General features: G+C 43.3%; 2 protein-coding genes across 19 annotated transcripts in view; one reads left to right on the forward strand and one right to left on the reverse strand.

The window, feature by feature from the left end:
* Nucleotides 1–14,455, forward strand: part of Grip1 (glutamate receptor interacting protein 1) — a 636,231-nt gene extending 621,776 nt beyond the window's left edge. For 8 of the 17 annotated variants that reach the window (XM_076920321.1, XM_076920332.1, XM_076920324.1 and 5 more), the window contains one exon: nt 2,202–4,039. In XM_076920321.1, coding sequence (XP_076776436.1) covers nt 2,202–2,429 — 228 coding nt within the window. In that variant the 3' untranslated portion in view covers nt 2,430–4,039. Of the gene's footprint in view, nt 1–2,201; nt 4,040–14,096 lie in introns of those variants that run through there. The other 9 variants (XM_076920329.1, XM_076920326.1, XM_076920331.1 and 6 more) reach the window with 2 other exon arrangements.
* The window catches only part of Helb (DNA helicase B), a 28,771-nt gene continuing 12,574 nt past the window's right edge, over nt 10,656–26,852 (reverse strand). Inside the window, exons 7-13 of one of the 2 annotated variants that reach the window (XM_076920337.1) lie at nt 25,138–25,292; nt 22,773–22,863; nt 22,093–22,152; nt 20,327–20,531; nt 19,215–19,373; nt 16,718–17,218; nt 10,656–12,087 (exon numbers count right to left, since the gene is read on the reverse strand). In XM_076920337.1, coding sequence (XP_076776452.1) covers nt 11,920–12,087; nt 16,718–17,218; nt 19,215–19,373; nt 20,327–20,531; nt 22,093–22,152; nt 22,773–22,863; nt 25,138–25,292 — 1,339 coding nt within the window. In that variant the 3' untranslated portion in view covers nt 10,656–11,919. The remainder of the gene's footprint in view (nt 12,088–16,717; nt 17,219–19,214; nt 19,374–20,326; nt 20,532–22,092; nt 22,153–22,772; nt 22,864–25,137; nt 25,293–26,852) is intronic. The other variant, XM_076920338.1, reaches the window with a different exon arrangement.

Genomic DNA, 26,852 nt, shown 5'->3' on the forward strand with positions numbered 1-26,852 from the left:
CAGTGAACAGCTGGATAAAGAAATCTGTTTCGGCTCCCTGGATGTCCTGACACAGAGCTCAATGATATGCTTTTTATTGGGGTGTTTATTCCTCAAACATCAGCCTAGTTACGGCCCTGGCGCTCATTGGCCAGCCTGTCTAGCCAAACCCCTGAGCTCCAGAGTCAATAAAGAGACCCTATCTCAAAGAAAATAAGGCAGAGAGAGCAATAGAAGATACTGACATCCACCTCTGAGCTCCTACAAGCAAACACACATCCACATGAACATGTACTGGCAACACACACACACAAACACACACATGCATACACACACACACACACAGAGAGAGAAAGAAAAGCAATATTATCATGGTTGAATAGGGACACGGTGAGGCAGCAGATGTCCACAGGCGTGAGCAGGGAAGTGAGGGTCAGCGGCCTGTTTTGGTCCTGTCCAGCCCTCCATAACTTCAGCACATCCCGATGGGACATAGTTAGTAAGTTGTATCTATTGCTTAGATGTGATGTGCCAGCCAGGGCTAAAGATTTCTAGAAGATGGGGGTTAGATAAAGTTACCCACGGTGAATTTCTAGTCAGAAGTGAAAGAGACTCATGGAGGGAACTCTGAGCATTCGGAAGCAGAGAAGGACAACGGACAACCACAGACCAGTGGCTCCCAACCTTCCTAACGCTACGGACCCTTTAATACATCCCCTCGTGCTGTGGCAACCCCCCCGACCATAAAATCATTTTCATTGCTACTTCATAAATGTACCTTTGCTACTGTTGTGAGTCGCAAGGTCAATATCTATGCTTTCCGATGGTTTTAAGAAATCCCTGTGGACCAGTCATAAGAAAGAAGATTTGGAGCCCCAGGTTAATTGGGTTTCTTGTACTAGAGGATCCAACAAGTGTGGGCTAGCGGGCAGTGAGAGGGAGTTGGGTCTTTGACCTGGAGACTAGTTTAAAGATGACTTCTTCCAGTTGTCCCAATAATGGGAGGCCATTATGTGGAACACCTATTTAGGGAAGAGGTATACCGGTGGCTCTTGTCCAACCCATGACCTGTTTATGCTGCCTATGGCCCTTGCTCTCAGAGTCCATGCCTCAGTTCCAGTTCCCCCACAAGCTAGGGAAGGAAGCCAAGCCCAGGGTGGGGTTCCGGGGGGTCTTTGGGTCTTCAGACAGAAAGTGCAAGTATGACACACTTCTGTAACTGTTCACTGTTGCACATGTGTGGATCCTGGACAGGGAAAATGCCATGAGCCAGCAGGGCAGTCCCCTAGTCACACAGACAGGACTGAAGAGTAAAGAAGAGACATGAGGTGGCTACCGGAAATTCTTACCGGGAGACTTGAAGTGCGAGGGCAAATGTCTGAGTGGTCCATCAAAGGGGCAGGGTGAGCAGGAAGCAGCCAGAGAGAAGGCAAAGGGCCACCAGCTTGAGACCCCAGCAAGGTGTTCTCAGGCCTGGGCAGCAGCCTCTGCTAGCATTCATTACATCAGAGAAGGGGGAGCTAAGGGGCAGGCAGGTGTCCAGAGCAGTAGACTGCAGACATCCAAGAAGGCTGAGAACTCGACAGTTCCCGAAGTTGAAACTGGGTCTGTCAAATGCCCCAGTGCTTGGCCTCAGAAAGCAGGGAGGGAATGGGCAGTCAGGACTGGGAGTTGAGTGCAAGGGATTTTAACAAGCTTTGCTCTTGGGCTAGGAATACAGATAGCTCCACAGGAGAGTGTTTGTCTAGCGTGTGTGATCCCTGAGGTCCAGTTCCCAGGTTAAAAGAGGATTGAAGTTAGGAGTGCCTAGAGAATTCGTAAGTTGAGGAGGAGGTGGGTTCATCCTTAACTGAGTGAGCTCTGCATCGTAGTAGCCAGACTACCTGGAACTACATTCTTGGGAAGCCCCTACGCGCGCTGCTGGTCAGACGCAAAGCAACTCACCACCCTAAGCTTTGTTTCCTTCCTCTGTAAACCAGTGTAACATTCGGCAATGGGAGACTTTGAGAGAGATGACCTTCCTGTGGGAACAGGACGATCAATGGTGTCTTGCTCTTCACCTCGCCACAGGCAGTTGCAGAGGACAAATAGTAAACCAATAGCCTTGTCCCTGTGTGGCCAAACAGAGGAGGAGGGGACCTCTCTGTATGACCCACCTTCAGAATTAAGCCACTTGCTTAAGGAACAGTGGTCGTTGAAAACGGCTCTTCTTGGCCTGGCAGGTTAATCACGTCCGGACGAGAGACTTTGACTGCTGCCTGGTGGTGCCTCTCATAGCCGAATCTGGCAACAAGCTGGACCTGGTTATTAGCAGAAACCCACTGGCCTCGCAGAAGTCGATAGACCAGCCGGCTCTGCCCAGCAACTGGAGTGAACAGAACAGCGCCTTCTTCCAGCAGCCCAGCCACGGTGGTAATCTAGAGACACGAGAACCCACTAACACATTATAGCAGTACTTTTATAGCAGTACAGGGCAAAAGACAATATCTACATGGTGCTAAAAAACAAAAAAACAAAAACCCTTTAAGATTTCTGTGACACCTGAAGCACAGAGAATCACGTGGCATTAACGCAAGCACAGGGGTCTTTTAAATCTCCCTCATGGCTCATGTTCTCATCCCTTCCCAACTAGAAGAGGTTTCTTTTAGAATGACCACTCCGGTAACTGGCGGGTCCTTCTCTGCCGGGGCCCAGTGGTAGAGAATACAGACTAAGGCAGCCCACCCCTTTCCCCAATTGAGATCGGAGGAAAGTTTTTACAGTCCACCTTTACTGTCACTTTTTACGGAGAGAAACATCTGTTTGAAAATATTCTCTATGATAATTTCCTGAATGAACTAAGTTTCTTACTGTCAAGTCATTAGCATAAGAACATGATCAACACGGATTTACGTATAACTGGCTCGATAAGGGGAGCTAGGATGGATGACCCGGCCAGGCCTGCCGCAGGGGGAGGGGTGCAGGTATAACATTAGGTTTTCTTAAAATATTTCACAACAATGCACGTAGGAGACCATAATAGGTGGTGGTAAATGTTTTGCCCAAATATAGGAATGATTTTAACTAAGATGTATGCTATTCCCTATGCAACAGATGATCAAACAGGATATGTCTTGTGACCTGTTTTTTTTTTCCCCCCTTAAGGACACATTTTTTTCTTTTAAAAAATAGCTGAAAAATCTCTGATAATGAATTAGAGTATGTAGTAACACTGAGAATTAGTGATATGATCCTATTTTTAAAAATCCAAGACTAAGAATTTAAGGAGTGAAGAATCTAACGAGACACTTTATGGGTAGGCAAATAGAATTGACTCATCCAGCTCAGATGTCTGCAGACTGCTTCACCGAGGGGCGCACAGCCCCTGCACTCACTGACAGCTTTCGTTCTGAGCCACGCCCCTTGCTTAACTTGTAAATACATTTTCACATAGCTCATTGCCAATCACTGTCCCCCAAAGCAATAACCGTGACAGTTGCTTTAAATGTCTGTGGGCAACTGTTTTCATTTGTTCAGATATTTTGAATAGCTACACTAATAACTGTTATTTGGTAAATATTTAAAGAAAAAAATAGATCTGTATATTGATGGTAGAATGTCAAAAACAATTCTTTTCCAAACATGTTCATTTTGGGCCACTAAATACAACCCGCACAGGCAAAACATCGAAACACTGTGTCCTTTGTTTAAGGGAAATGATTCATCTTTCTTTTTTTTTGTGCAAAGAAATATATGATTTCAAACACATTTCTGAACTGCCAGGGCAAGAAAGTATAGAGCAGAATCATGTTAAGGAAAAAAAAATGATCATGAGTCACTTAAATATGTATTTTTGTTTGTAACAAACAAGTATTAAACTGTAAAGTATTTTTGTACAAATTTAATACTTTAATAGCATGGTATTTATCGTCTATGTATGGTTTTGGGGAATTCAAAATTGTTGCAAATATTTGTATGGAAAAAAAAAACCCTCTACCAAATGGAATAAACGATGATTTTAAAGAAACAAAATAAATAAAAAACAAAAAACCAAAAAAAACAAAAAAAGAAATGACCTGCATGTTTGGTGCGTTGAGTGTGATTCAGTGTCCCGGCCCGAGTGCTAGTCAGAGTCCGTCTCCACAGCTTCCCAAAGGAAGAGAGTGTCTTCATCAACTTGAAAACCACTCTGGAGGATTGAGAATGAGCTGCAGAGTCAGATCTGGGGTCGGATGGAAGCTCCGGTCGGTACTCATAAAGTGGCGGGCAACTTACCTCCCGGAAGCCAGCTTCCCCACCTGGAATCCTGAAGGTCAGTACACCAAAGAACCTACAGAACATGCCTTTAAGTGTACAAGAAAGGCCAAGAACACATGCACACAGCAACCCCATCAAATCCAATGCCGTGTTCACTTTAGGGGACAAAGGTGGTTCCTAACTCTCCGGTGTACCATCTGCCCTTAGGAACTATGACACTCGTTCTTTGAGGCACACTTACATTAGTAATTAAAACGTCAACTTTAACTTTGTTACCTTTTTAAAGCAACATCAGTAGTCTCAGCAAGGCTTTGTACAAGCACATTCATTTTTATATAGTTGCATCCAGTGTGCACAGCATCACATTATAAACACCTGGCAGTCACATGACCCAACTGAAGTTCCTTTTTTTTTTCTTTTTTTGGCAGAACCCAAACAATTGTTTATATTTTTATTGCACTACGTTCTGTGAGGTGGAAATCAAGGAAAGGAAGCGTAGTTAGAGCCAATCACGTGAGTTCAGACAAATGAGAAGTGATGTCATATGAAAGACTAAGATTAGGCAGAGCCAATCGATAGAAAAGACTAAGATTAGACAGAAGTAATCAATACAAAAATGGCCATTAAAAACACAGAGAAAATGAATCCAAACATCTCAGGTAGTAGTTTTCAAATCTAGTGCTTATGGCCATCCAGAGAGGCCAGCATGTACAGCATGTGCAACGCTGGCTACTGGTGGCATCCAGCCAGGGGCACAGGTATATTAGAGGACCCTTCAGTCTTAATACCCTGCGAGGAAACAGCATTGGCCTCATATCTCAACCGTTAAGTTCCTAGATGTGTTCTTTTCCAATGACAGCTTGAAGAATATTGAGTTAGGTTAATTATTTGTACTTTGGCCCAATACTACACTCATAATATAAAACCTAGTTCCTGCGAGGTGTGGAGGAACATGTCCTTAGGCCCAACACTCTGGAGGCAGAGGCAGGCAGATCTCTGTGATCAATAATAGTAACTTCTAGGCCAGCCAAGGGCTACGTAGCGAGACCCAGTTACATATAAAGGGTTTCATTGTGTCTTAAGGAAAACAAGCTAATTTCAGTTGCTTCTTGATGAGGTTTAAAGCTATGAGTCAGATCCTCTTGAATACAGCTCTAGTTGAAGACGTTTTCTGTCTACTAGTTTAATAATTCCCATCCCCCCCTCCCTGCCTACCAACCTCTGTGTTCCATTATTACCTGGAACCATCCCTCCCACATGACTTGATAGTAAGACACAGACTCTGCCACCCCTAACCCTGTGCCAAGTATCTGTTCCTAAATGATGAGCTGAACAGTTGCCCACTGGGCAATCTAGATAGAATGGGAGAGACTCTCTTCCCCCAAGATCCCTAAACTCTGGCTAACCCTCCATGTTAGTCAGAATAAAACACTCCTTAATGGACCTTCCTAGGATCAATGAAAATACAAGTGGAAATTAATAAACGCTCAGTGATGAAAGCAACAGAGAGCATGGGACTTTAAAACTGTCAATAAGGGAGCTGGAGAGATGGCTCAGCAGTTAAGAGCACGGACTGCACTTGCAAAGACTCCCATCACCTAGGTCAGGAAGCTCACAAGTATCATATCAATGTCTCTGCCCTCATATTCATACAAACACACACACACACACACATACACACGCACTCACATACATATGCCCACACATAGACACACACACTCACATACACACTGCACTCATGTGCATATACCCACACATGAACACACACACATATATGCACACACGCATTCACTTGCATCTACCCACACCTAGACACACATGCACTCACATATAGACACACACACTGCACTCATGTGCATATACCCACAGATGGACACACACACATACATGCGCGCGTGCACGTGCGCGCACACACACACACACACACGAATGTACATGCAATTCAATATAATAAAAATAAGTCTTTTAAAAACCTCAACAAATTTCATAAACTATTAGCTAGACTGGCCATAGGAAGAAGAAGCTCTCGAGTTATAAGAATCAGGAATGGAAGGAAAGCTTTGCTCTCAGCCACGGCAGACTGTAGAGCAGACTTACAGACCCATCGGACTGTAACCAGCCCTACAGAAACAACAGACTGTAAAGAGCTATTTTGATCACAGGTTAAGCAGCAGGCGAAACAGACAAACTCCTCAAGATACAGACTCTCAAAACTGAGTCTCTGTAACACACACAGACTTGGATATGGAATAGAAAATCCAGACCTACAGTAAGATGTAATTAGAAATTTTGAAACATTCTACAGAGAAAAGCCCAAACCAGGTGTCTTCATTCATGATTCACCCAAACATTTAGTGAAGAATAAGCACCGATTCTTTGCAAACTAGAAGGGTGTGGAATAGCAATCAGTCAACTTGTTCTACATGGCCAATATATACAGATGTCAGAACCAGACAAAGGAAACTACTTACAGACTTCCATCTCCTATGACTATAGATACAACATCCTTAGCAGGACCCTGCAAAGGGAAGCAGCATCAACTAAACCAGCAGCAGCTAGCTATGACCTAGCGGATCATTTCAGGGATGTGAAGTTGGTTTAACATCCAAAAACCTAAAATCAGTATAAAACGAAAATCAGCACCATCTACCTATCAGTGTAATAAAGGCTAAAACTGCATCAATACTACAATAGAAACAAACAAACGAACAGTTGACAAAATTCTCTTCATGGCAAAAACATACAGCTAACCAGCAACAAAAGAGGTCTTGGATAAAAAGCATCAAAAAAAAAAAAAAAAAAAAAGCCCAATGCTAACAACACCTTGAGAAAAGACTTAATTCTTCCGCCAATGCTATTTGGATGTGAATCCTCACTCCCTTACCCAAGGCCTGTGTGTTAAAGGCTTGGACTCCAGGGTGGTCCTCTTGGGAAGTGCTGCGGGCCTGGAGGAGGCAAGGCCTTGAGGATGACTTTCAGTGACTAGCAGCATGTTCCCATAGAGGACTGTGGAGCCATGTCCCAACTGTTCATGAGATGAGCAGTCTGCACTTCTATACACTTCCACCATGATGAGCTACCCTCACGGGGAACCAAAACGAACTTTCTCTTCATAAGGTCATTGCTTCATGTTGCATTACAAAACCAACTGATACGCCTTAATATCCTGAACCCAGCAAGGATGCCCATTCTCGCCCCTTCTCTACAACACTGTGCTCAGAGGATCTAGCCAGGACAGTAAAGCAAGACAGCAACATCACGTGCATATGGATTGGAAAGAAAGAATTAAAACCATGTCTGCTTGTAAATGAGGTGGTCTTATACAGAAAATCCAGAGCAAGCCACCAAAAAACTCACCAATACCGACCAGTTCAGCAAGATCAGTATACAAAAGCCACTTGCTTCTGTAGAGTAAGAAGGGACCAACCAAAAATTAAGACAAGGGCTGAGGAGACAACATAGCATGAAGACAACTGGGTGTTTGTTTTAAAGCCCAGCATAGACCCATATACTTGTAATCCCACTGCTGGAGAGGCAGACAAGCCAATTCCTGGGACTCACTGGACAAGTCAAACCAGTGATCTTTGGCAACTGAGAAACTCTTTCTCAGAAAACAAGCAAACAGAAAACCTAGGTGGATGACACCCGAGGAACACCCAAGGTTGACCACGTGGCCTCCTTCACACGCCCCTGTGCATGCTCACCTGGTCAGAGACAAAAGCAAACACAGAGACAATTTCAATTTAATAATATCAACAAGAATATAACTTAAAAAAAATTTAAAATAAACCTAGTTTAAAAGAACTACATGAGTGTAGAACTATAAGACATGATGCTTTAAAACTACAAAGAAGGCGCTGACAGAAACAGAAGAACATCCTTGTAGATCCTAAGAGTTAATATTAAAACAAGGGCAATCCACAGCCCTAAAAATATTTCTAAAGTGCAAGCTCCATCAAATTTCCAGCTTTTTAAAGTAATAATAATAATAATAATAATAATAATAATAATAAAACCACCACCAACAACAACAACAAAAACCTGAAAGCTAAAATTTATACAGAAATGCAGGGAATCCAGGTCATGATTTTAATGCCAGCAGCCCTGAGGCAGAGGCAAGAGGATCTATGTTGACATGGAAGCCAGCCTTGTCTGCATAGCAAGTTCCAAGCCAACCAAGGCTAGACAGGCTGTGTCTCAAAAAGAAACTACAATAAAACCCAAGGGACCCAAGACAACTAAACAATCTTGAAAAAGATCAACAAAGTTAGAAGGCTTGGGGGTTGATTTCAAATCATATAGTACTACAGTCTACTGTAATAGAGTCAGCAGGATGCCACACTGGTACATGAACCAACGTGTGGGACATAACTGAGAAGCCATAAACACACCCTCCCACATGCCAGTGAGTTGTGATATGGGTATGGAGACAACTCATTGGGGAAAAAACAATCTTCAAGAGATGGAGCTCAAAACAGTTAGTTGGTTAGCCATGCATGCCAAAGATGACCCAGGATCCCTCTCAGTTTACGCAGGGGCTAAGTGAAAGTTTATCTAACATCTAGACATGAATGCAAAAACTATTAAATGCTTAGAAAAACAGAAGTAAATTTTCATGGCTTTGGATGGGCCATGGTTTGTTGGCTGTGACACAGAAATCACAAGCGACAATAACTGACAAATAGACATGACTGAATTAAAAATATGCCCTTGGATGTAAAATTTCACAAAATGAGAGAAAAATGCAGGTCACGTTATTTTATAAAGGACTATATAGAGAATATATAAGGAACTCTCAGATTTTGATATTAACCTAATATAAAAGTCAAAAGATAGGAATAGATATTTCTCCAAAGACATAGTATAGACCAATAAATATATGAAAGCTATTCCCCATCTTTAGCCATAAGGAAAATACAAATCAAAATCAGCATGAAATACCACATCTTACTTCTAGGATGGCTTTACTTTAGAAGTCAGTTAAGAGAAGGGGGCGACACATTGGGGAGACGGCACAGAGTAAGATAGATCCTTTGTTACACAAGCCAGACCAACTGAGGTCAAATCCCCAAAGCCCATGTAAAAAGCCAGATACAGTCATGCATACCTGTAACCCCAGTGTGAGGAGACAGAACAGAAGGCTCGGGGGGGAGATTGCTGGATCACTGACAGACCCTAACTCAGGGGACTAAAGCCAAGGGATGGAGCAGAACACAGCATGCTCCTTCATGCTCAAACAGATGCATGCACCCCCACAGCACACACACAGGTACACGTGTACTATACCCATACACCATATTCACACACAGACACTATATACACAAACATACACATATACTATACACATATACCAGATACACACACATACATATATATATACACCATATACCACACATATACACCATAGATACTGTACCATATACCACAGATATACACCATACTACACATGCACATAAAGACACACATATACTAAATAACAGGTCCATATATACCATACACATGGACCATATTCACACACAGACACCATACACACAAGCACATGGACACACACACATGTATGCATATACTACATGTGTGTGTGTATATATATATATATATATATATATGATACATACAAATACACATGTACATGTATGCCATAAACATATACCATATTCTCCCAGGCACAATATATACGTACACACATATACGTAAGTATAAATATACCACACACATACACTATATTCATATACGTGTATACACACAGGCACACACTATTTAGAGAAATTGGAATTCTCATAACAACTGGTGAGAATGCAAAATGCTAACTGCTTAAGAGTCTAAGGCAGACTTACTCCATGACACAGCAATTCCACTGGGTGACATAACCCCAAGAAATGAAAATAAATATCTACTCACAAAAACGTTGGCTGGAGAGTTCAGGGCAGTACTAGTTACAGTGGCCAGAAGAGAAACTGCCCTAATGTCATTCCACTAATGGAGGGATAAACTTGACATGCAATATATCCATACAAAAGAATATTATCTAGCAATGAGTGAGCTGGGCTGCCAATATATTACTGATATAAGGTGGGTGAAATCTAAATAATACTGTTAGGTAAATAAGTCCAAAACGACTCATTCTGTATGGCTTCCCTTATAGGAACAATGCATCATAGGCAAATCGACAAAGGCAAACCCACTAGCTGGAACAGGTGGGTATGCCTAATGGGGTGCAGATACTTAATGGGGTTCAGGCTTGAGGGTTACAAAAAAGCCCCAACATTAACTGTGATTCCCATTCTTTGACTATACTAAAAGCTACCGAGCTGTGCTCTTTAAGTGGGTAAACAGTATAGAATTCTATCTCAACCCTAATAATGTCAAGTCAATGAGTGCTTTTTGTTTTACCATCGGTCTTAATTCCTTGTTACTGTAAAAGAAAACCACAGACTAGGCGATTTAGTAAAAGAATAGTGAATTTATTTCTCACAAAGGCGTATTTCAAATGCTGCAGATCAGTCCCAGGGCACGGCATTAAAAAAAAAAAGTTAAAATCACCCGAGTCACATGATCGGTTTTGTTTGTTTACTTCCTGGTACATATAAAAGTTATGTTTAGGACCAGGAATGAAACTCAGCAATAAAGTGCTTTCTTAGAAGGTATCAGACCTTGGCTTCAGTCCCAGCACAAAAAGAAGGGGGGGAGGACGGAAAACCTTTCTCTGTACTATTCTGGTGGTCCAACAGCTAAACAGAGTATACAAAAACAGTCATGTGCATACACTCGATACAAGTTTCCATAACCTGAGTTTTTGGAGAGGGGTGATTCATAAGCAACCTACTATCTGAGATCTGTAATAAGAGGAACGGAAAGACAAGGTAACCCTAGAGCCAGGTGTCCACATCTAGTGAGGACCCCCCACAGCAACAAAACGACCAAGAGAATTCAAGACAGCAAAAAAGCTACTTTTACCAGGCATCCACTGCCGCAGTGAAACCCACACAGGTTTGGGGAGCCACATGCAAGCCACAGTACCGCTAAACAATAAATATTTTAAAAACCAGTCTGCTTTAAGAGAAAGTCTCCCTACAATGGGATGTATTTAAAACTTACTCCCAACTCAGAAAGGCATATCCAAGTCCCAAGGACGCCGTGTCCCAGGCACAGGGATGGAGTGACGGTCACAGCATCACGCAAGGATGCTGTGGCAAACAGCATCCTTAAATGTGTTACTATCAACAGGTACAATCAGTCCACCTTTGCTGGTTCAGTGTGCAAGCAAAGGGGACCCACAATGATTACATGGCATTATCACAAAATGTCCAGCAGCCCCTAAAATAGGAGTGTTTTAAGCATCTTTTCCCCCAACTGTGTCCCCTGTTAACTGCTCTCATGGGGACAGAGGCAGAAATCATCACAGTTTTGCTTGGACTGGGTGAATTTAAAATACCTGCTTTTAAAACTCAGATTTAAAATAAAATAAAAATTTTATTTTGGGCCAAAATAATACAAAAGGCCCAAAACTAAAATGGCCAGTGACAGGCATCTTCTCAGAACTTGAAACTTTGAAGCTAAAATATTCATCTTGTCTTGAAAGGAAAAAAAAATAATAATAATTTCTTGAGCAATATGAAGTGAACCTTTTTTTCTGTTTTGAGGTTTTTGGTGGTGGTGGTATTGTCTGAACAGGGTCTTGTGATGTTGCCCAGGCTGGCCATGAACTCAGGACCCTGTTTCCATCTCTGGATTGCTGGGATCATTGGTGTGATCCATCACACCTGACTTAGCTGTTTCTTGATTGTCCGTGGGTTTAAAAAGTTGTCTGGGAATTAGTTTATTCAACCTCAGATTCTGAAATATAGAAGACACTTGTGGAGATGATTCTTCAACCTGTTTGAAAATAAAAATAAAAGTTACTTTTATAAAAACATACCTTGTCTACCATTCTGTTTCTTATGACCACTTCTGAAGAAGAAATCATGCATCCCTCACAATCCGTGAAGGTTTGAGCGACCCATCAATGGGCTGTCTACTCCTTGGAGGATCATGTCTGCTTCTGTCCAATCCCCTGTACCTAGCTAAGGGCCTGACATGGAGAAGTAGCCATGTATTGCTTAAATATAGGCATCTAACCTCTAAATATAGCATTGGGCTTACTATATAATTTGGGAGCAAGACAGAGAATTCAATGAAGGTTGACTACATTAAGAATTTCAAGATGGATCCCAGTCCCTAAGCACGGAATCAGGCTGCAAACCCATGAAGACCTCTCTTTGGTGTTACATGAAGCATGGCAGTGCCAGGACCACACTCTTCATGCTTCTGGTGATACCTGAGCAGCAAACACTGGGCCAGTACGATCCTCAGTTTTCACAGGAAAAATAGGACAAGAAAAAACACGTTTTCCACAATGCTCTATCTGTGCATTTTACAGTTGGACTATGGTTAAGCAATCACTTATACCCACAAGCCTGGACTTCCGGATCCTGGACTTAAGTCATGCGTCATGCTAAGTGCTCCCTCGAAGGCACGACTTACATGAAATATTTAAGCCCGTGTACTCTTAACTAAGGATTATCCTCTGCGAGGTGGGCGGATCTCAACCAGGCATTTGAAAGCCCCAACAGGAATCAGCCCCTTCTTCCCAGGGAAGGCCTCCATGCTGCCTGCTTCAAGACTTACACTACACCAGCATCTACATTTGATTCTACACAACCAGCTCGAGGAGATTCCTTCCAGCTAAGTCTTCTCTGACAGACACAGACCAGGAGGATGCCTCTGTCTCCCGGAGGACTTCAACTAACTCAGGGGCTATCCTTCCCTCAGCAGTTGTGACTGTCTTATCTAGCTTGCTTTTTGTATTACAATGTGAATTTTGTAAAACAATTTGGGGGGGAGGGTAATAACTGTTTTATCTGATACACTTGGCAGTGTTCATTAAGTTATTTACATCAAAGACTGCAAGGCTACTTTTCCTTTCTGTTTTCAGAACAGGCAGTGTGTCAGGTCAACATTTTCCTTTAGGATTTGTTTTTCAAAACTCAGAGCTACCAGGGTAAAGTAATAAAAGCAAGGAATAAAAGCAAGCACTGAGATATAGAATATAATGTTAGTCCCCTAAGATCAAATCGGAGCAAGAATTTTCCTATTGCCTAGAGCGGTTCAGGATCCACAGATCTGGGGAAGTTGGTGATGTACACTTGTTAGTGTGGAAAGTTCTTAGTGGAAGTCAGTAACTACGCTTCTAGTTGGTGTTTTATTATGATGTTTTAATCATTCATTTAAAGCAATGGTTCTCAACCTGTGGGTTGGGACCCCTTTGGGGGGGGGGTGTCAAAGAACCCTTTCCCAGGGTTCACCCAAGACCATCAGAAAACCCTTATTTATGTTACAGTTAGTAACAGTAGTAAAATGACAGCTATGAAGCAGCAACAAAAATAATGTTATGGTTGGGGGGGTCAGGACAGCATGGGGAAGTGTTCTGAAGGGTCACTGCACTACGAAGGTTGAGAACCACTGACTTAGAGTGTGATCCACTTGTAAAACCATTGTTTTCGACATAAAAGAGCATATGCGGCAGCCTCATGGCGCTCGGTGGCTGTGTCTGTTGCACCAAGAAGCCACCACAACTGTTTAGATTGATGTGAACACACAATGGTGACATCTGCTCAACCGTGGGACAGCTGCCTAAGGAGGCGTTTCTCAAAACTTATCAGCCATGTGTGTCTTCGCATGTAGAATTTAAATACTGGTGTCGGCTGTAGGCAGCAACTGAAGGCAGGACCTACGGACAGCCCTCGCCACTGGGCTCCTCTTTCAAAACTGATATATTCACCTAGAGTTATGGAAGTAACGCTCTACTTTACCTAGAGTTCTGATTTCTGTTTCCTCGTTTGCAGGGGGTCCTGGAGATGCTGTATACTTTTGGCAAAGCCTCTGAGGAAGATCATCAACTCCCCCCCATGAGCAAACGCTGGGCCGATGTCATTGTGCAAGGACGGGGAGCCAGCACACAACCGTGCTCAATCTCACACTTACGTTCACAGATCTGCAGTGCTAGCCTTGGTCCCAGCGGGAAGGCTCCAGCGGACTCGGGCCTGGGGCTGAGGGACACTGCTGCTTTCTCTTTGTACCACCACGTGAAATCATAGCCCCGCCCCCACCCAATGTTGGTGAGAAGAAATATAACTCAAGAAACTTGTTTTGAAGGCTCTTTCTTTACAATTGTCCCTTTACTGCTCCAGTCAAAAGTCTAGCCCCAGGGCCTTTGCAAGCTTACTTTTTTTTTGGGGGGGGGAGGTGGGGGGGAAGAAAGATGTGAATGTCACATTAAATGTCATTCTCATCTGCACTGGGATGGAGGATGAGACTCGCTATCACCAGAGATTCTTCCATTGCCATAGAAGAAAAAGTCAGTTTCCCCACAAACCTTGCCACTTACCCTTCTTACTAATTCTGACTAACGGATACCTAGATCCACCCGATGCCCAGGTCAAACGTGTGTGCATCACTTGCAACCCAACCCCAGCTGACCTAACTCATCTATAGGACCCGTCGGCTCTGCCCTCTGGCCTTTCAGCATCTCTTTTCCTTCCCTGTTGGAAACACCCTACTTTCAGCCTAATCGCTGTGTCCTGGGTTTCTTTCCGCTAGGAACTCATTCGTTCATTTCTCCCTCACTGCCACCCGCCGCACTAAGGTCAAGGTCACTTCCTTGAATTTCAACTCACAAGCACTTAGAATGTTCCTATGGATCTCAACTCCAATCAAAAGAAAGGACAGTCTCTTTGGAAGACTCTGTCCATCAGTTGTGACGACCTCCCCACTCCCCCACCCCATCCCGCCCATATCTGAAGCTCTACGGCTCATTGGTATGCTCTCCCAGTGGCTTCAACTGACATCACCACACAGGTGACCTCTGCCAGGCAGACTCTTAGAGAACCTGTTACCTGTCTCATACCTTCTTTGGGCAATGGACATGAGTGTCACACTTTGGTACTTGGGCAGAATCATGAGCCCATGCCCCTCTCAACTGGTCTCCCCTGAACCCCACCTTAGCGAATCTGTGGCAGCGAATCAGTATTCTTCCCTTGAAACCACATTTGGAAGTAATTTATAAACCTTCATCTCGAAGTGTAGCACCTATTACTGCCTGCCCAAAGAAAGGGGGGAGACCGTTTCCTCAAACAAGGTCTTCCTGTGTCTTTTTCATCTCAGTAAATGGCTCTGCCGTTTCCCTGACTGTTTCAGCTAGAAAGCAGGGAATCATTTGGGACTGTTCCCTTTTGCCTTCTCCCCTCTAGTCACCCAACGGACAGTTACATCTCCAAACTATAGACGCCAAAGGGGAGAGATAGGAACAAAACATCGATTACTGTAGTGAATTAATGAACCAAAACAGTAGAATGACTGACGTCAAAAGGTAATAGTGAAACATCACAGGGCTCTGGGAGAACCAGATATAGACTGAGAAGTCCCCAGTGGGCACTTAAGGCACGGGGAGCCTTTAGACAGAGGGACTGAGTTGAACACCCAAGGGATCGGAGTATATGAGGAGCAGGGCAGGAATGCATTCGAGAGTGGATAGCTGGTCCTCCAGTAAGATAAGAACCCAAGCCAGGACAGCCGAGGCAGAGTGGGGAAAAAGTCATTTCTCAATAACGCTATGTCCCCAGAGGTAGAGAGTGGAGATGGGGTCGGAATAATGTCAGTGTGAGATTTCAAGCTGTCAAACTGAAAGAAAGGGGACTGAGATGAGGAGCCGAGAAAAAGGTTTTAGGTTGTGCTTCCAGAATGGCTCTCTCTAGAAGCAAAGATCAAAGATGCATCAAGGAATTGGTTCCTGAGTGCTCTTCAGTGAGTCGCCAAATTACTCCCATACTTGCAAATAGTCAGCAGAAGAATCTTGAAGAGTCACTTACCCAGAGTTCCCAGCACCTGCATCAGGGCAGCCACTGAAAACACTCAGGCCAAGGGGATGGGTGATACTGTCACTCGGGGAGATATCTCAATTAGGGGATGTGTGAGAGAGAAGGCGGAAGAAACGGAGGAGACTCTGAAAGTGCTTCTCCATCAGATTAGATAAGGTCACATGAACTGAGAGAAAGAGGACTGTGCTGGTAGCAACAGTTAAACTAGAGGCCAAGAGGGAGCCAAGAGTGAGACCTAAGGAAAGGCTCCAGAAGCTTGAGAGAAGACCGGAACCAACCAGTGCAATGGAGCTGTGGAGATACGTTATCCCTTGCAAAGCCAGGGATAACGACAAGGAAGACAGGGGAAGGCAGGCACAGAGTAGAAAGCTTCTACCGATCAGTGGAAGCTGTCTAGAGAAGCAGCCTCAGGAAGGATGGGAAAAAGAGCTAGCTCCAAGTGGGCACAGGGTGGGGGTGGGGGGGCACTTTGTTAGATGAGAGACATCAGCTGTCCCACACACTAACAGAAGTACACACGGTCCCGTCCAGGCACACTGCAGTTGGCAGAAGTTAAAGAGAATATGAATAGAAGGGAACAAGGTTCCTACCATACGGAATTTACTGGGGCTTTCTTCATCAAATGGAAAGCCGTCACCAGTTCTTTTGGACCGTCTGAGCTGCGCTGACTCTTCTTCTGTGTCCATATCATTGAAGGAAGTTGACAACCATCCTTCGTCAAAGGAGAACCTCTCCTTTGTGGCTGAAGACGCCTCACCGCTAGCGCTGTTTGCAGTAGCTTTGTTGTCTGGGGTTCTACAGAGGGGAGATGCTGAAGGCGGCGTGCCCTGTCTTCCTCCAACTCGAGGGCTCGACGGCTGAGATGGGAAACCTGGTGAAGGTGCACAGCTGTCGGAGAGCTTCTTCTGCAAGAAGTGTTTCAAACGCGTCTGTCTGGGGAAACTGCGTTTCCGGATGGCACTTCTGAGTTCAGACTCTTCCGCGATGATGTACACTCTGGAGCGGCCCCGGGTCACTGCTGTGTAAACGTGTTGCCAGTGCTGGCGGCCTGCCTTCCCCACTACATAGACAACTGTGTTCTCCTCGGACCCCTGAGAGGCAAAAGCAGTGTGAAGACTCAATACAGCAGCTCAGCGGAGGAGCAACTGTGGCACGAGGCTGGGAAGATGGCTTACCGGGTGAATGCCAGTGAATAACCAGACCCTTCACAAAAGCCTGATGTCTGGCTCAAGCCTCATAAGCTAGCCTGGTAGATGCAACAGAGAAATCAAGGAGACCTTGTCTCAAACAAATGGAAACCAAGGACTCAAGGCTGCTCTGACCTCCACGAATGCACGGTAGGAGAGGCACACAAGTATTCAAACACACACACACAGAGAGAGAGAGAGAGAGAGAGAGAGAGAGAGAGAGAGAGAGAGAGAGAAAACAAAAAGAGAAAAGTGTTGAGGGTAAGTTCATGTCTTTCTCCCCTGGCTGGTGTGTCCGTATCCACCCATCCCCGAGAATCCATTTTATCTGCTACCTCAGAACTCACATCTGCTAAGTTTGTTACCAACATTAGGTCCCGTGGGGCCACAACTAGCTTGTGGTGACCAAAACAAACAAATTCTGGGGACCAAAAGGAGTGCTACATTTTCCCTAACCAAAGACTCTGAAATAACTGTACAGACCTATGTGTAAATGTGTTACACTAAGGTCACCAATGATGGCAAATGAAATAGGCAATAACAGGAGACTATATAAATATGTATAGACACAACATACATGCATGCATCAAAGGATCATTTGGACACACAAACACACATGTACGTGCACGCACACAAAGATTGGCTGGACACGTGAGGACACTCTGAGCTATTTCATCTCCTCTTTAAACCCACTGTTCTCACATAAGATTTAAAAAATTATAAGGGAGCTGTTTACAAAATTGGAGGGAGAGCATACATTTGTCAAAATAACAAGAGACTAGCAAGGTCCACCAGCAACGTCAATAAAGCCAAAAATAAACAAGACGTAAGATGACACCCTTTGTTTAAAACTTGAAAGCAAGAAAATGTATAGAAAAATACACAGAGAGACATATGTATGTGTGTGTATACATATATACACATATACATATATATACATATGTATATGTATAAAATCTATGTGAATAGGAATATATCAAACACAGAACAAAAGTCCCTTCTGAGCAAAGTTTAAGTTCGGTAGGCAAGTTTAAGAACTTTAGCAGTCAAATAATATTCTACTGAAATATTCTTAAAAATCAAAAATAATGCACACACACACACACACACAACCCATAGATAAAATGTCAAAGTTTAAGGACATCAGTGCAGTTCATGTCAGGCCCTGCTGGAGAGTCAGGCTAGGAGGGAACGGACATGTAAGATTGTCTTGCTAATGTCTTACTTCCTCAAAGTGAAAGGGCACTTAAGTGAACACATGGCTAGAGCCTGAGTAACATCTCCTGTATCTTTGTGCATAGAAGCAAAGGTTACAGGAGTTAAGCCCAAAGGCTCACTGCCGGGCACTAGGCCACACTAGGCCGCAGGCTGGAAAGCAGCTCTCAGAAAACAAAGCAAAAATGATGAAGGAGAAACAGGCCCAGAACTGAAGAATTAGAATTAATAAAGAAATTAAAAACAGTGTGCCATACTTTGTGTTGTGGTAAAAGTGTTGCAGTTAACTCTGTCAACCTGATGGTGACCATGAGTCACCTAGGACTCATCTCTGGACATTGCTGCAAGGGAGTTTCTAGATGGAATTCACTGCTGGGGAAAGACCCACTGTAAATATGGTGGCATTTATTCAACACGCTGGGACCCGAGACTGAATTAAAAGGAGAAAGAGAGTTGAGTACCCAGCATTCATCTCTCTCTCCTTCCAAACTATGAATGCAGTGTGACCAACCGCTCACTCCTGCTTCTATGTCTTCCCTGCCATGAGAGCCTGTACCCAAAAACTGTAAGCCCAAACGACCTCTTTCTTCAACTGCTTTTGCCAGACACTTTGTTACGTCGATGACAAAAACATACTGATACAATCAGCATTAACAATCAAACAACAGTAAGCGGCCGCTTTTACCTGAAAAGTATGAATGGTCCTTGCCCAGGCGTGCTTTATTTGACAGTTTGCCATTAGTTTGCTAAAGTCCACAGTCACTTCTAAGCCAGCCTCATTATTAATGGTCAAAAGTCTTTTTCTTCTGGAAGTTACGTCGGTTACATCCTGGTCGGTTACATCCTGGGACCAAGACAAAGAAATCTTTGCATCTATTCCAACACGCACATGGTAAGGACATTCTGTCTCTGGAGGAATATTAAGTTATCCATCAAATTAAGACTCTCCAGGGGCTTGAAGCTGAGACTGTATTTGTAGAGGATGGTGAACAGAACTTCTGAAACTCTGGGTCCGGTGCCCAGAACAACAACTAAACCCTGGAGAGGCTTAAAATCCAAACTTCGTTAAATGCCTTCACGTTTTAAGTATTTCAGTGAGCAGAAATAGAAACTTTTGGTCCTTGAAACCTCACACCCTCTTTCCCTCACTACCCCTTCAGCATCTTTGAGAAGGTGTCTACACAGGGAGAACAACCCCAGGAAGAAGAATTACTAAAGTTTCTATGTTGAAGCTACAACTACGGACAGCTTTGCTTTGTTCTTTGTTGTTCAAGCTTATGACTTACTACAAGGAAGTTTCCTTTCTACATCTCTCAGGGGGAAAAAAAAATGTTGGAAAAAGTAATGCCTTCCAACAGAGCTACTCTCAACAACCCATCAATTCCAGTATTAAGCCAGATAAGACGGGCTGGAGAGGTAGCTCAGTAGTTAAGAGCACTGGCTGCTTGCTCTTTCGGAGGTCCTGAGTTCAATTCCCAGCAACCACATGGTGGCTCAGAAACATCTGTAATGGGATCCGATGCCCTCTTCTGGTGTGTCTGAAGACAGCGACAGTGTATTCATATAAATAAAATAAATAAATCTGAAAGAAAAAAAAACCAGACAAGACATTGCTAAAATCTACAAACCAATGTTTATCCTGAATGAGGATGTATAAAAATTCCTGATAAGAAACACCAAACAAGAACAGCATCCCTGAGTAAATCCAAAATGAAATCTAGGGCTTTGGAAAAAGAAAAAGAAAAAAAAAAAAAAAAAGATCTCTAACTGGCAAACCTATTACTTCCTAAGACTTACCCGTGTTATGAAAAATATTTCCCCATTGCACAGCCGAATGCTATTTTCAAAATCCTGTTTGGTTTTAGCATCATCACCAGGGGCATCTCCAGAGCCTTTCCCGTTGGCTTCCTGGTCATTGTCAGGGAGTAATTCCGAGAGGTACGCATTCCGGGTACAACAGATCTTATCGCCAATGGCAAAGACGAGTTTCTTCTCATGGTCTCTGCATTAGGAAGTGACCACACACCATCAGACCTGGAAGCTTCCCACTTCCTTGTATCTAGTAGCAACTCGGAGCTGATGTGAAATGATGTTTATACCATTTCATTCTCCAAGGGTCAAGAATCAACAGTTCATAACTGTCACCTGTTTCTTTTACAGTCTGTAGGGGGTTGGTCTGGTGTCACTATGTATTCAAATGCTATATACTGGCTCCCAAAATCTGGTTACTCCACCCACAAGGAGAGATGAGGAGATCCTTCCATATACCAGCTTTTGTTGTAAACCTTGCCCCACCCCCCACCCCACCCCCAGGTTATCCTTGATTGGTTGGTAAAGATGCCGTCAGCCTGGGCAAAAGAGAGGATGGAGCAAAGGTTCCCAAACTTGGGATCTGAGGCAGGGACAAGAGGAAGAAGGAAAGAGGTCACCATGGGGTAGCATGGATCCTGAACTCATGGCTATGAGAGCCGGCCTGATGCTGCAGGAGCAGCCCAAATGAATCATAGCAAGTCAGATCTTGGGGATTTTTGTCAGGAAAGTCAGCACACTAACAGAGATGGTTTATATTCGCCCAGTTCTGATGCTTTAAGGTTTATCATAAATCCAAAGGTGTCATTTATTTGGGATATTTGAAGGCAATGCGGGGGGTAATCAAATTCCCCAAATAACATTTACCAACACAGCATTCACCCTGTCACCTCAAGCCCTTCTGACACGGCCCAGTTGAACTCTCTCGAGTTAGAGATGTTGCTGTGGATACCCTGATCCATCCACTTTCTAAACCAAAAGCCTTATTTTTTTTTTCTTTCATGCAAATTCACCCCCTCTCCACATTCGGGTCTTAGAGTACTAACTCGTATTCCCATTATAATAATTATGACACTGTTCCACAAAAACAGTACCAAAGAATGTGGCTTGTGCCAGTCAGTGAATGGCGGCTGTGCCAGTCCCTGCGAAAGCACTCTTGGGTTTATTTTTCATTCTGCTCTTACCTAACTGTTTGGGAGACTTCTGTGTCAGCAGCTGCATTTACACAAACAGAGAGATTCCCTGAAAAGAGCAGAGGTACTAGGACCTCTATTACATGGGCCCATCCGAGCACCTTTTGAGTCCTCTGTCAGGCTGCCCAGCACAGTGGTTTGTGGCAGGAGCTCCTATATTTTACATAGCCCCAGTGACGAGCATGTGCTGTCAAATACAGGGCATACAAAACTGTTCTCTGCACACAGCCTGTGCTGTTCAGGCTCCTGGAAACGCCACACACGTGGTACTAGAAATTCTCCTTATTCTCCATGTTGATCCTGAAGAGGTTGGAGGTTGCCAACCTGGACATCACGGAGAAATAATCATTCCTTATTTTTCATCTTGCTCTACTTATGGTCCACGTCTCTTCCCAATGATATATGATCCACTTAACTGAAGAGACTATTACGCTTCACAAACTGGGGGAAAGGGTATGACTTTTGAATGCGTGGCCCTATGTGACAAATATCCATATAAATGAAAGAACAGCAAATCAAGGCACGGCCGTCCCCTACAGCATCAGTCGGGGAGATGCTCACTTGATGATGTGGTCTGCATAGTGCTTGCAGCAGCAGTCATTGATGAGGTCACAGTCTTGTCTGAAACACATGGAAGTCAGAATCACTTCAGCAGGACACACTGCACACTGGCTCATGTTTATAGACAATCATATACTGGGCCACTGGATTTTTTTACTTCTTGTTGTAATACCAGAAATTGAACTGAGGGCTCTGTGGTTGCTACCCCTGCTGATACAGTAGATCCCATAAGACGTTTCTAGAACTTTCTCTAGGAAAAAGTATTGTTTTTGTTTTTTGTTTATCAACACAAGGTTTCTCTGTGTAGTCCTGCCTGCCCTGGAACTCGCTCTGTAGACCAGGCTGGCCTAGAACTCAGAGCTTCACCTCCCTCTGCCTCCCAAGTGCTAGGATTAAAGGCGTGTGCCAGTACACCAAACCTGGGGGGGGAGATGTATTTTATAATTTTAACCTTCACATAAAATTTTGTTTTACTCCCACTTCCTGTGAAAATATACGCATGCCTAACAGAAAACAGCTCTGTTCAGAATGCCTTCTGATGTGTCTAATGAAAAGATATTTCGAAGACTGAGAGGGAATAATGAGAGATTACATGTATCTCCCCTAAATACAATGTACATTAATAACTTACAAAGTTTAAAAGTTGGATAAAGTACATTAACACATTATAAACGTTTTACCTTCTAAATGCAATAAATTGCGATGTTTTTGAACATTCAAAACTGCAGAAGTCCTTTCCTTGAAGCAAAGTTTTAACTGCAGAATATAAATCTGGCAAAGAGAAAAAGGTTAACACAGAAAAATTGCCAGATTGCAATGCTGTTTCTGTGGAAGAATTAGCTAGCAATTTCGACTAAGCAGTGCAGGTCAAACATCTCACCACGTGCAATACAGGTCATCACGGGAACGCCTACATCATCCTTGACACATGCTGTGACAGTGACAAGACCACGGAGACAGGTTTCAGCCCCTGAGGTACTGGTCGTGGTCCCTTAGAGTTGGAATTCCATCAGCCCATACACGGAGCCGGCGCGCACCAGCTTGCAATACTAAAGTGCTGCTACATTGGCTCAAAAGTGCCCACTGGCCTAACACCATACTACCTTGTTCACCTCAGCTTTCTCTTTCCTCCCGTGCCCCAACCTCCCACAATTCAGCCACTAACACAATACTATATCCCAATAGGCATGCGCTATTATGCCCAGCTCACTACCCCATGTTTGGTGGTTTTTCATACTTGTTGTTTTATAGATAAGGTCTAGCCTGGTCTACGAGAGAGGCTGGGGGATAAAGAGTTCAAGGTCAGCCTCAGCTATACAGCAAATTCAATGGCAGCCTAGGCAACATGAGGTCCTGTCTCAAGAAAAAAGGGGGTAGGGGGATAGGAACACTGCAGGGTTTTGTGTATCATCTAGTAGCCAGTGAATCACGGAGTTCTGTGGTACTCTGTTCTAGAAAGACGAAGTCAGCCCCTCACAGGGCCCTTCATTTCTTCTATATATGTATAAAGTGTATGTATAAAGATACTCCCCAGAAATAGCTGACCTCACATCTCTGCACCCAGTCAACCAGAGCAGAAACTTCCAAAGGTCCTCCATTCTGCATCTCTTCTTCCTCTCTGTCTCACGGGTCCACGTGCACTGGGCACTTTATTTATTCTACAATTACACGTTTTAGCATCTCTGAAATTCTAGCCCAGTTGTGGACCTTGTCTTGAGTCTGCGCTTTGTAACAGTGGGTACAACTTTATTAATGAAAAAAACTGCTCTTTGCCTCTCTGAGGATTATCTGCCCAGTTTTCTTAAGGAAGAGACTGATTTTCCAGCAAAAACTTTTAATTAAAACAGAACTGGCGTCACTAACACTCTGAAACAGACAACTTCTTTTTCTTTTGAAAGTACATTTTAATGAGCTGGTCATGATAGCACGGGCTATCCCACGGACTAGGGAGGTGGAGACAGAAGAATTAGGAGTTCAAAGTTAGCTTGAGAAGACCCTGGTTCATTCAAACAAAAAAGCACATTCTCTTTAATACACAGAACAGGTCCCAAGATAAGCAATGCTTTGGTCATGGTGTCTGTTCACAGCAGTAAAACCCTAACTAAGACAACAACTATATTCAAATATAATTGTTTTTCATAACCAACTTAATGATATTTATTAGTACTTATATAGTGTTTTGTAACACGATGCCCCCCTAGCTCCCCAGACACCAGAATCCTGACACTTATTTCACACATGGTGAAGTGACTTGAGTCATGTGCTTAAACGACCTATCCCATACTCCTTCTCAACCCTGACACGCTAACAGTGTAATACCCAAAATTACATGTGGTGTTAACAAACAGTAACTCAAAGAAACAGCACTCAAAGAAAGTAACAGGAAATTTTCATTAAATAAAACTTAACTTTCTCCTGAAGAGACTGAGATTGCCAGGGCTCTGTAAACAAAATTATCTCTGGCCACTTTCCAACTCTTCAAGTATTTAATGAGAGTTTTTATGCTGTGTCAAGAATTTCCTCAGAAACTACTAGAATAGCAGTACTCAACTTATGGGTCACAATCCCTTTGGGGGTCAAGCAACCCTTTTTTACAGGGGCTCCTAAGACCACAGGAAACATAGACATATACATTACAATTCATAACAGTAGCAAGATTGCAGTTACAGTTATATGAAGTAGCAATGAAAATAATTTTATCATTGGGGGGGTCACCACGACATGAGGAACTGTACAAAAGGTGACAGTGTTTGTTAAGAAGGTTGAGAACCACTACTCTAATCTGCCTTTGAGAATTCTTTTTTTTTTTTTTTGGTTTTTTGAGACAGGGTTTCTCTGTGTAGTCCTGGCTGTCCTGGAACTCACTCTGTAGACCAGGCTAGCCTCGAACTCAGGCCTTTGAGAATTCTTAAGTTGTTTATATTTCCAGGACTCTGGTTTTCACTAGCAAGACCTACCTTTAGCATCAAGTAATACACAGCTAGTCGTTTAATAACAATATCACAAAAATGAAATGCTTCCGTGCAAGCCAACATAAACACTTACTAGATCGGTGTTCACCTTTAGATGACTGAGAACTGCCGTCCTCTTCAGGAAGTCTCACAAAAATAAATGTCTTATCTTGAATGGAGAGGGGTAACGTAGAATTATCAGAGATACTTAATTCTGCATCAAATTCTGGAAACTGACGCCTGGAGATTCTTAAAGAAAAAAACATATATATATATATATATATATATGTATGTGTGTGTGTGTTTGTGTGTGTGTGATGTATAAACGGCTGGGGGTGTGTGTGTATGCATGTACACACAAGTGGTTGTGGAGACTAGAAGTCAACTTCAGTTTTTCACAGGAGCCATCCACCTTATATTTTTGAGCAGGGTCTCTTACCTGACACCTGCCAAGTAATCTAGGCTAGCTGGCCCTACAATATATTGAGATATATATATAATATATATTATATATACACACATATATATATGAATACATATATATATGTGTATATATAATATATATTATATATTATATATTACATATGTATGTATATTATAATTACCATCCACGTAGCCTAACACTCTTTTAACAATTCACACCTGTTAGTGGATGACAGAGGAAAGGGCTTGGCAGGTATAATTGCCAGCCAATCCATTTTATAGCAGACTAGAAATACTATGGGCATCATACTTAGCGATCACTTCCCCCCATAAGGCAACTGAAAGAACCAGAAATGATCATGCATCGTGCTGTGTTCCATGCTGAGAACCAGTCCTCTAAACAGCAAGGAGGCTGGGTCTTCTCCTCACTACAAGTGAGCAATATGAGATGTGATCAAGTTTACTGGGTCCCAAGGCCACAAATACAGAACGCAGGGGCCTGGGATGCAAATCTGGGCCCAGTAGCTCCACCTCTCTTTCTACGTAAGTTACCTTGCACTAAATGGATCCTTTACACATGTTATAGCACGTGCTTCTCCTTTATTCTGCTGTTCTGTGTGTACTTCCGTTTTCCCAGCTGAGACAGGCACCCACATCTGTTTGCTCTGCCTCTCCATCTTGCTTTCTCTCAATCTTTTCCCGCCAATCATATGAAAACACAGCACGCTTCAAGTGCCTCGTGATAGCAGAGCCTCTCGTGACTGAGTCTAAGAACAGACTTAACAGAGGTTGTCAGGTGGGAGTGGCCTTCTGTGGAGCCTTCGGCCATCTCCCACCTTCCAACAAGGACAGGATTGGCTGTTCTTGCTGGCAATGTCCCAGGTTTAATTTGGAAGCAATCAACATGGATTTCTCCTTTGGCGTGTCACCCAGGACACATAACACATGTCCTCTGGTGTGTCACAAAGATCCTTCAGTTGGAAATATTAGAGGACAGTGATGAAATGAATGACAGGGACATTGCTTAAATTAAAGGGTACTGAACAGGCGGCTAAGGAAAGTGCCTGAGTTTTAGATAAAGCCCAATTCTGACTGAATAAGTCTTTGTTTCTTCAGTGTTTGAAGGACTTGAAAAGGATCTATCAGAACGAACACTGGCTGCTCTTCCAGAGGTCCTGAGTTCAATTCCCAGCAACCACGTGGTGGCTCGTGACCATCTGTAATGGGATCTGATGCCCTCTTCTGGTGTGTCTGACAGCTACAGTGTACTCACATACATAAAATAAATAAATCTTAAAAAAAAAAAAAAAAATCTGAGGTAGCAACAGAAAAACTTCAGGAAAACAATATTATTCACCCAACTCCAATATTCTTGAGGTTCTGACA

Source organism: Arvicanthis niloticus, chromosome 22 (genome assembly GCF_011762505.2).
Source record: "Arvicanthis niloticus isolate mArvNil1 chromosome 22, mArvNil1.pat.X, whole genome shotgun sequence".
Classification (NCBI taxonomy): Eukaryota; Metazoa; Chordata; class Mammalia; order Rodentia; family Muridae; genus Arvicanthis; species Arvicanthis niloticus.